Source organism: Sardina pilchardus, chromosome 16 (genome assembly GCF_963854185.1).
Source record: "Sardina pilchardus chromosome 16, fSarPil1.1, whole genome shotgun sequence".
Lineage (NCBI taxonomy): Eukaryota > Metazoa > Chordata > Actinopteri > Clupeiformes > Clupeidae > Sardina > Sardina pilchardus.
Genome location: NC_085009.1, coordinates 6,339,344 through 6,349,572, shown reverse-complemented (window position 1 = coordinate 6,349,572; position 10,229 = coordinate 6,339,344). Strand labels below are relative to the sequence as shown.

The 10,229-nt window shown below is 45.0% G+C and overlaps 1 protein-coding gene across 1 annotated transcript in view; it reads left to right on the top strand.

Annotated features, from left to right (window-relative positions):
- The first annotated feature begins 2,031 nt into the window (after positions 1 to 2,031).
- The window catches only part of pgm5 (phosphoglucomutase 5), a 23,051-nt gene continuing 14,853 nt past the window's right edge, over positions 2,032 to 10,229 (top strand). Inside the window, exons 1-6 of the mRNA XM_062516892.1 lie at positions 2,032 to 2,615; positions 4,716 to 4,878; positions 5,224 to 5,370; positions 5,472 to 5,597; positions 5,889 to 6,079; positions 7,493 to 7,647. Of these exons, the coding sequence (XP_062372876.1) occupies positions 2,358 to 2,615; positions 4,716 to 4,878; positions 5,224 to 5,370; positions 5,472 to 5,597; positions 5,889 to 6,079; positions 7,493 to 7,647 (1,040 nt within the window). The 5' untranslated portion in view covers positions 2,032 to 2,357. The remainder of the gene's footprint in view (positions 2,616 to 4,715; positions 4,879 to 5,223; positions 5,371 to 5,471; positions 5,598 to 5,888; positions 6,080 to 7,492; positions 7,648 to 10,229) is intronic.

Sequence of the window (10,229 nt, the reverse complement as noted above, 5' to 3'; positions counted from 1 at the left end):
AGACTTGAGGTGATGTGCGCGGCCCAGCTCCACATATAACTCAGGACTGCGATTCTTTGGCAAACCTCCAACTGCATCCACACATGACCGACTTAACTTAAGCATCGTTCACAGGGTTTACCAGCTAAACCTTAGAGTTAACGACCATGACTTTTTTCAAGAACTGTGAGGGAATTCACCAAGAGGACTGCGAAGTCGACGTGGTTGGAGAGGAGGACTCGGGACATCATTTGGATGATGCGTCGGACCAAGACGCATGCGGTGCCGACCAGGACTCCTGCGTACTGGACACATCTGGCGAGAGTGAGGGCGACCAAAGCACGGAGGCTCCCTCGCCTGGCAGACCGACGGGCGGTGCAATCAAACCTCCCTACTCCTACATCGCTCTCATCACCATGGCTGTTCTCCAGAGTCCGACGAAGAAGCTGACCCTCAGCGCAATCTGTGACTTCATCAGCAACAAGTTTCCGTATTACAAGGAAAAGTTCCCTGCTTGGCAAAACTCAATCAGGCATAATTTGTCCCTCAACGACTGTTTCATCAAGATACCCAGGGAACCTGGAAATCCGGGTAAGGGCAATTACTGGTCATTGGATCCGGCATCCCAGGACATGTTTGACAACGGCAGCTTTCTTCGTCGGAGAAAAAGATATAAAAGGAACATGCCGGAATATGTTAAGGACCGTATGATGTTCTATCCAGATCATGGGTCTCATCGTGGGAGACCTTATTTTGTGCCCAACCATTTTCCAAGACAGACATACCCCCTAGGATACGCGCCTGCACATGAGAACGTCTTATTCCCTACTCCGTATTTCCACCAGAACATCAGCAATTGCAAAGTGCCGGAACTAAACCAATTTCAAGGGAAACATTATGTCATCCCAACAGCGAAACTCCGACCTCAGTGCGAAAAACAAAAGGGTGCCTTCAGCATTGACCACATCATGGGCAGCACACCTGCGCCCTTGACAAACTGGGGGTATCAGAACTCGCCCATTTCCGTCTCTGCAGTTCCAACTGTTGCATCCCTGAGGACTTTCCACCCAACTTCCTTAATAAGAGCCTTGCCGTTGTAAATATTTCTGGCATAAATTAAATTCTGATCTGCTCTAATGTTTACAGTGTATGGACCTATGAACGTTTGCCTGAGGCAGTTCTTGATTTTTGAGCCTTACGAATAGACACTGTTGGTCTCCATTTAATCATTAAATGATTATTCATGTAATGTAAATATATAAAGTAATAATAATATATTTGCTCAACTCACATTTAATAGATAATACTTTGTGGTACTTGAAAATAAATAATAGCTTTTGACTGATTTTCCTCTTCATGGTGTCATTTGTTTTCTTCCTCTCACTGGTTGGTCATGTTATCTGACTGGTCAGTTGGTGGTAATATGATTATGTGGAAATATTCTACATGAGCTCATGCTGCTACGTAAATACTCTAATTACATCCTGTAGTTATTAGCTTATTTATGACTGTGCTATGTTGGAATTTGTTTTCATTTGTATCAAATACTTGAATTAAAACATTTTGACAACAACATGCGGCTTAATTGAAAATGATAACCACGACTGTGAACGGTGTCCATCTTCTATTACGCATTGATCATTCAGCTTTCCACGCAAATTAACACCACATGTTGTGTTGTAAGTCGAAGGGAAAACGATTAAAACTTTGAATACAATACATGACAAGTCAAATATTCAACAGTCGCTGACTTATTCGAGGCCAAAAAAGAATCAATGTGTCTCGCGTCACTGTCACTGAATCGGACACTTGTATTAATTGCGTGCCCAGCGACAGCTAGCCGGTGACAGCCCTCCTGTGGTCCACAAGTGCTCATGGACAGAGGGAGCGTCCGGTTACATAGCTTTGGTCCCTACCCTATTCTTCCCACACATCATGGGTTATTTTTGGCAGGAGACGCAGCTGATTATAGGAGTTTTTGGCCCTCCCTAATTTTTCTTTGGCAAGCTGCTGTCCTTCTAAAGGCTTAGTCGTAGGAGAGGGAGTTGTCCAGCACAGTATTTGATCACTGACTTTTTTTCGTAAACTCACATCTAATGCGCATAGCCTATAGGTAAATGTTACAGTGCTTTAGATGAGTATTACTGTAGGCACCCGTTGATGTACCAGCTTCATCAACTCACTGTAAATCGTCATCGAAGAGGACGCACCCATTCTCAACGGTTGCTCTCCCAAGTGTGTATCAGACGCGCTTCTCCCAGAAGTTTCAGGCTCAAGCCCAGTTTGTGTTTGTTTAGTTGAACAGCGGACGAAGTCTACCGTGAATTTCTCCCCGCTATAATAGCCGAAGCCTCCGCTGCCGGTGGTTGAAGAAGATAATGGAGACTACCCCTATCCCCGTCGTTACCGTCCAGACAACACCTTTTGATGACCAAAGACCAGGGACTAACGGGCTCAGGAAAAAGACAACAGTGTTTGAGAGCAAGAAAAATTACTTGCAAAACTATGTTCAAAGTGTCTTGTCATCCATCGACCTGCGGGACCGCCAGGGATGTACAATGGTTGTGGGCAGTGACGGGAGATATTTCAGCCGGACGGCCATCGAAGTTATCGTACAGATGGCCGCAGCAAATGGGGTAGGTGTATGCGTGATTAAATTATTGTCACGTCGTGTTCTCTTTATTTTATCACAACTTCCACATTTACCACTCTCTCGTTATCATTCGCCATCCATCACCTGCCGGTCTGTAAAAGTTGATACAACTACAATTGTACAACCAGCCATGTCCTCTTGCTCATATTTATTCTCAGTTTGTCATAGCACTAGTCATAACAGTGTAAACGTGGTTGTTAGTGTCCAATTCACACCAGGCTGTTTGTTTGAGCAAATCAGGGTTATTATGCGGTCACATCAGGGGAAATATGGGCAAGTAAACAGTGTTGAAGTCCAGAGTTATGTTATCTGCCATGCCATCCTGCTATCCTTCCTCCTCCAACTTCCTGCAGGATCCGCACTTTCCCCCCATTAACCTTCCATGTTCAGGATGGAGACTCGGGGACACAGGGGATGCCCACTGTGCCTGGAGTCCTAGCGCGCCGTGGGGGGAGTTAAACAATCTGCTTCCATATGCTGCGTTCCTGACGGGATAGACGAGGGAAACACCACGGCATAGTTCAGTTGATCCATACACACGCTCCATTTCTAAATATTGCCCCTGTCTTCTTATGTTTTGGCATTTGTGGACGCTTATCTAAACTATGCTGGCTATATCAGCTATCCTCCAGACCGACAGAGACATGACACGACGACTGGCATGGCACGATGTGGCACATTAACGTGCCTGTTGCCCCGGTGATGTATAAACACCTAGTTCATGAATCCGGGGGAGCGGAGCGCATGTTGGCATGTAGCACCGGAGAAATCTCTCTCTCCCCCTCCCAGCGCGCATCCCAGACAGCACCTTATATGGATGACCAGTACTAAGCTTTGATGGAATACGCTCGTGCCGAGGGAGCAGCAGAGCTCGGACGACTCCGGCATAAGTGGAGGATAGCTGGTGGTGACCGTTGGCTTGTTAACTCTCTCTCTGTCTCTTGTTCTCGGTCTTTTGTGAGTGCTCAGGAACCTTGAAGTGTAATGGAGCACTGGGTCAGCGTAACAAACGTCGGAGCCAAAAGAGTCATGTAACAATCTAATAATAGAGAAAAGCTGAACTCATTTGACTTGCACACTTTATGACTGAAAACGCGACGTCCTGATCATTCAGCAAAAGAGGAAAGTGATGTCAACTGCATAAAATTCATGAATGGTGTAATCTCTGCCCAAAGTTATTACAAATACTCCCCAGACCAATATACAGTACCTCATTCCTTCAAGGCCCTGCCTACCCTAGCTTTACTAGCTCGATACTGTAAAGTAGAAGAACTAGTGTGCTCTGCCAGATGTTTTCATATTATCAAGTAATCCTGTAGTATTTTAATGAACTTAATAATCACCTGAATGTTACAAGACATTGAACTCCCCTGTATAAGATAAATTAGGGAGGAACAACTGAGGTGTGTCACTTGTCAAACAAATGCCAAAACAAACCTCTCCTATCCCACTGGTTCAGTATTAAACACAAGCAGAGTTATAAGAACTAAGCTAGAAGGTCTTTACCTTTGGAGATGCTTGGACTAATGAGATGACTAAACTCACCAAATCTGAAATCCACACAAATGTACTAACGATTTTACTATTGCATTTGTATGGCTTCAATAATACTGCAGTAGGCTACACGCCTAAAGTTGTACAACAGTGAGTTCAACAGTGATTGAAACCAGGCCTGTTTTCCAACGTGTTAGATTTACAATTACAAGGCTGACTGGCTTGTTTCACTGTCTATGCCAAGTACCCCCAAAGGTCAAAGGTTATATTTACTGCATGATACAGTGCTATGCTTGTTATCATAACCTCTGCCTTCTAAGATTAGTTCCGTTTTATTTAGCCTGCCACAAGCCTTGACCATACCGTATACACCATTCACTTACAGTAGTTCATATAAAACTTGTTTACAGAAAATGCCTAGTAGTTAGAAACTGTGGAACTCTATGATCAGCAGTGGATACACGTTTCCTATGATTCCTCAGGTTGAAAAAATAATGAAACGGTACAATTTACACATTTTGTGTAGAAATAGTTTTAGGATTTGTAAGAAACAGACAGGTAAACAGCATGTTTTTGAATGGTCCTCCAGATCGGGAGGCTGGTTATCGGGCACAATGGAATCCTGTCCACCCCGGCCGTATCCTGCATCATCAGGAAGATAAAGGCCATCGGAGGGATCATCCTCACCGCCAGCCGCAATCCCGGAGGCCCCGCTGGAGACTTTGGGATCAAATTCAACGTTGCCAATGGAGGTGAGATCCACTGCAGTGATTATAGAGTTTGTAGCCCAACAGAGAGATTGTTTTACATACAGTAAGATGTTGTAAGATATTGCCTTTGAGCCATCTTTTCCTGTCCTCCTGTTTTGACAGCTTTGAGCTTTCAACTGTCATCCTTTCAGCTTTCTTCTAAAAGACTCTTTGGAATCATGCCCTTGTCCTTGAGGAAATGTTATACACATCCAGTTATATTATATTTGGTGAAATGTTGTATAGCAATAACAATCATAATCTATATATTTTTGGAAGTGATTACAATGGCAGTTTTATGCCAGTTGCCTTGATATGTTATCGTGCTTGCTTGTGTTTTCTCCTCAGGTCCAGCTCCAGATACAGTTATTGATAAGATCCATCAGGTCAGTCGCACTCTAGAGGAGTACGCCATTTGTCCAGATATGCGCATTGACCTGTCCAGACTGGGTCGCCAGGACTTTGACCTGGAGAACAAGTTCAAACCCTTCCGAGGTATTGTCAGAACAAACAGTAATCCACCGTCATCTGCAAATGCAACACATTGTCAGTTCTTATTGAATATGTCAGAAGTTTTGTTGCTGTTTTGTTCCCAGTTGAGATTGTGGATTCCGTGGACGTGTACCTCAACTTGCTGCGGGGGATTTTTGACTTCAGCGCCATCAAAGGCCTTCTGACCGGACCGGACCAACTGAAGATCAAGGTGGATGCCATGAATGGAGGTACCAAAACATCAAGTCATCATTACCAGTGACATCATCCAATATTGAGAACGCATGTCATTATCTTTGATGATACAAAAGCGCATAAGCATAAATAAAAAGCATCTTTAAAAGTCTTTAAAGTTTTTTTTAAAGACTTTATGGAACTTTTCAGTCAGTGGGTGTGTAGTAGGGCAGAAGATGCAGTCTTGCTGGATAACCACTAGTAAAAATAACTTCCACTGAGCACATCTGTAGAGCAGCAGATTTGTGCGCATTTCTTGTCCCTTATCTTGTGCTGGTGCTTCTCAGTGATGGGCCCGTACGTCAGGAAGATCCTGTGCGATGAGCTGGGTGCCCCAGCCAACTCTGCGGTCAACTGTGTCCCTCTGGAGGACTTCGGGGGCCAGTACCCCGACCCCAACCTGACCTACGCCACCGCGCTGGCCGACGCCATGAAGGGAGGAGAGTTCGGCTTCGGAGCTGCCTTCGACGCGGACGGGGTGAGGGAACGCACCGCTCTGCTATTACGCCATTTTGAACTCTACAGTCAGCAAGCAGGCATGCATTTAGAGAGTCTGCCCCTGAATCCCTGAGCAGTAGTGATAGTTAGTTAGTGGTAGAGTTAGTTAGTATTCTCCAAATTGAACATAATGGTAGCTAAATGGAAGGGCACATAGTATAAAGTCAGTGAGATTTGTCACATCATCAGTGATCAGATGAGTCATTCATTGATTATGTTCATGAAATAGTTTACAGCCTCAAACTTATGTCAGATTGTTTTATGAGTTGTTTAGAAGACCAGATGTTGTGCCCCTAATACTACTGGTAATATGTACTGTGAGGTTCACTGTGGTAGTCTGGCAAAGCCAGGCTCACATTCTGTGGGAGGGATGAGTTTGGGCCGGCCTCCAGGCTAAGATTGTGGTGCAGAACTGGCTGATTGTTTGTTAGAAAAAGTCAACGATCCGTTTTCAAGCACAACTCCACAAAAGGTAATGAAACACAGTATTGGGTGTTTCAGTATCAAATAATCTCCTCGATTTGTTCAAAACGCTCTCACGTCTCACTTGGATCCACGGGTGGGATTATAACCTGCACATCTATCCTGATACACACTGATCGCCAACCATTTCTCATCCCCGCACGTGTTTTCTTAATCAGGGCCGGGATTAGGCTGCTTGTTGATACGACACTCAAATTTTCTGGCGGAGGGTAATCAGCAGCCCTCAATTCTCTCTAGGTCATGGCCACTGGTGCCAATGCAAGCAACAGTCAGGCAGCCAAAGGCCTGAGATATTGTTCATTGGGGCCCTCTGTCCCAGAAGAATAGGAGCAACTATGTCAAATGCTGCTGATATACTGACAAAACATACACAGATGAAAACCGTTTTAACTACTACAATCAATCTGCTATTGGCCTTAGCTGGCTGACAGCCATGTTCGTATGTGAAGTTTCACTAACATACATTCACATAGATGTTTTTTATGACGCTCAGTGCTCGAAATACAAAGACGTAGCATGGTTTCTTCTGGTCATTCTGATGTTGTTTACCCAGACACTGAGTAAACAAATGAGATAATGGATTGTATTACAGTACATACTGTATGCGTATTGCTCCTCAGTGTGCCTGTATGGAGACCAATCAAATCATGCTCATAAGAGTAACAAACACTAAGCCTAAGCGAATCGCTGAATCTCAGTATGCCCATTAATACTATCTTTTGTAAACTTGTATGGGGTGAGTGACAATGTTCACCCATAATTAGCTTTGTATCACTGGTCTATTCAGTAATGCAGATACTTGCTCTTTATCTCTCTCTCTCTTCTTTATCATGAGACTTCCTGACTTTAGCTGAGGGCGTTTTGTAGTGGCGCCTGACTGTCTGCCCCCCCCCCCCCCCCCCCCCGACAGGACCGCTGTATGATTCTGGGTCAGAACGGTTTCTTCGTGAACCCGTCGGACTCTCTGGCCGTGGTGGCCGCCAACGTCTCCTGCATCCCCTACTTCCGCCAGTCGGGCATCCGGGGCTTTGCCCGCAGCATGCCCACCAGCACCGCCATCGACAGGTAGGAGAGTCCGGCACGCCTTAGACACGTGACCTACACACCACGCCCCGCATGGTCTGAGTTGATGTTTGAGTGTGTGTGTGTGTGTGTGTGTCTGTGTGTGTGTGTGTCTATGCGTGTGTATGATTTGTTAAATTAAGCTTCTTTGTCTGTGCATCATTTTATGTGTGTTTCTCTTTGTGCGTATGTGCATGTGTGTGTGTGTGTGTGTGTGTGTGTGTGTGTGTGTGTGTGTGTGTGTGTGTGTGTGTGTGTGTGTGTGTGTGTGTTCATGTGTGCAGTGTAGGTTTGTTTTTGTATTAAACTATGATTCCCTTCCATACTATATCATTCCAAAACACACTAGCTTCTCTCTGTAATTGCATAGGTTATTGCAGCTTGGATCTGAACACATCCATCATGCACCAAATTAAGTTGTTTTCGTCGTAAGCGACTGGACAGTATTCTAGCTGACGTCTGCCAAAAAGTTCTGTCATCTAGTTCGCAGCATTCAGTAGCAAAGCTCGAGAACAGGGACGGGGACGAGGGAACAGGATATGACCTCACAGGACATATCTATAGTCTGGAGGGATGTTGTGCAAGAAGGATAAATGCTGATGTACCTGGACAGACCGAGATGGGGATGGAGATCCCATTTAGGCCAGAGAGTGGACCACCCACTTGGCTAGCCTCAGGGCATGTTCTGGGGAATGGAGGGGAGCAGAACTCAATGGCTAATGTTTTCTGGAGCAGCTCTAAGGAATTATATTAGCAGACATCTGTGCAGGAGAAATGGAGTCGTCTGCCAGTTCTTGCTCCGGGGGGTCAAGGATTTTGATTCTTTATACAGGGTTCCCATGCACGGGAGAAATTTATAGCTGTAGTTATGGGAAACACATGGACTATGATTAAAGATCAGATTAAAACATCCATCATCGAGATGGCGTAAATGGAGACGTCGCTTTTTCTACACCACTACACCCAAGAAATGAGAGAGAGAGATAGAGACATGCACACACACTGTGTCTGAATAAATGTCATATCACTTTTGTCTCTGTGACTGCACATGCCAGATGTTTATGCTGACAGAGTTAGTGCAGTCAAAATGTTTTCGTTTTTTAATCACATTTGAAATATACAGGGGTCGAAGATGAGGTAAAAGTATTTTTTTGTTTTGTTTTGTTTTGTTTTCATGGAAATAACTTGACTGGTTTTGTCCTGATTTGACTCACTTGTCTTGTCTAAGTGTCGGTTGAATGTTTGCCTGGATAGTTGGGGTGTTTGGAATTCCCATTTGGATGCAGATGGTATTTTAAGCAGTATTTTACCGCCCCCACACCTGACTACCTCAATCATGTTAAAAAGGACCAGAAATGAATATCAAATTATCTTGGCAAGCCGATGTTTACCGATTTGCCGATGTCCAAACCACCAATACACCATGTCTGTTCTCTTAAACGGAATCATTGGTGTTTACATTCCCATACATTTTGCACAAGAGCTACATGCAATGTGTGACTGTCTGTTACCATGGGGATGTTCCCCTTCTAAATATGGCAAAAGGAAAGGGACTAACCATGCACAGAGCTCCCTGCTGCGTGAACTCAGCTAGTTTTAAAGATCTGTCCGAGGGGGCCCATTTCAGCATAGTTTTCATAATGGCTCAAAGGTCATTGCAAACAGCAGCTTGGACTACGTGACCAGCGGAGGGGACAGAATAATAGCCAAACACAGCGATTGTTTAAAGTTAAATCTGTCCTTCAGGGCCAGTTTTAGTTCTTGACATGCTTGGTGAACCACCCCCAACACAGCGTGGATTATCAATGTTTAACCCCAAGTGCTAACCCACAGGGGCCCAGTGCACCCTCACAGACAGAGGGGCCGGGCGTTTTGTTACCGGACAGGCCCTCGGTCACTATGAATAACAGTGTGAGCTCAGACACAGCCTTGACGAGGGAGGCCTTCAAACCAGCTAAATATATCTGTAAAGTTATGTCACATCAGTTCCAGTTTGCATAACCTTTTCATGTTTCAATGAGCGGAGGAGGAATGTCGCACGGCTGCGCTTCGGTTTTGTGATGTCGGAGTCACCGATTGGCCGGCGTGATCCGGAGCCCGGGAGGCGCCGGGTTGCGTTTGGTTTTGTGTTTCTGGTTTGTTTTAACACACACCGTGACTCATGTTTTGAGCTCCGTATCAGAGACACTAACTCAGGAAGACGCTGCCGATGATTCCAAGTCTAAGCTGGCTTTTGAAAACGTAAAACATCAGATCACAGGGTATTTATAATTCACTCACATCACACTCCTGCCATCATCATGTATGCATCAAATAAGTATGAGTCAGCTACTGTCAACTTCTATGTTTTGCCACATCCCCCCCCCCCCCCTCACACACACACACCGCCACCACCACCGCCTCCCCAACACACACACACACACACACACACACTGCCACATAACAGTAGGAATCCATAGGAATCCATCAAATGTGAAGCTCCCAGACTATTCGTCATTCCTGTCTGTCTGTCTGTATTCCTAAACCTTAGCACTGACCATAGTTAGACTGAGATTTGCCTTGGGAAAGTATGAAGTACAAAATAC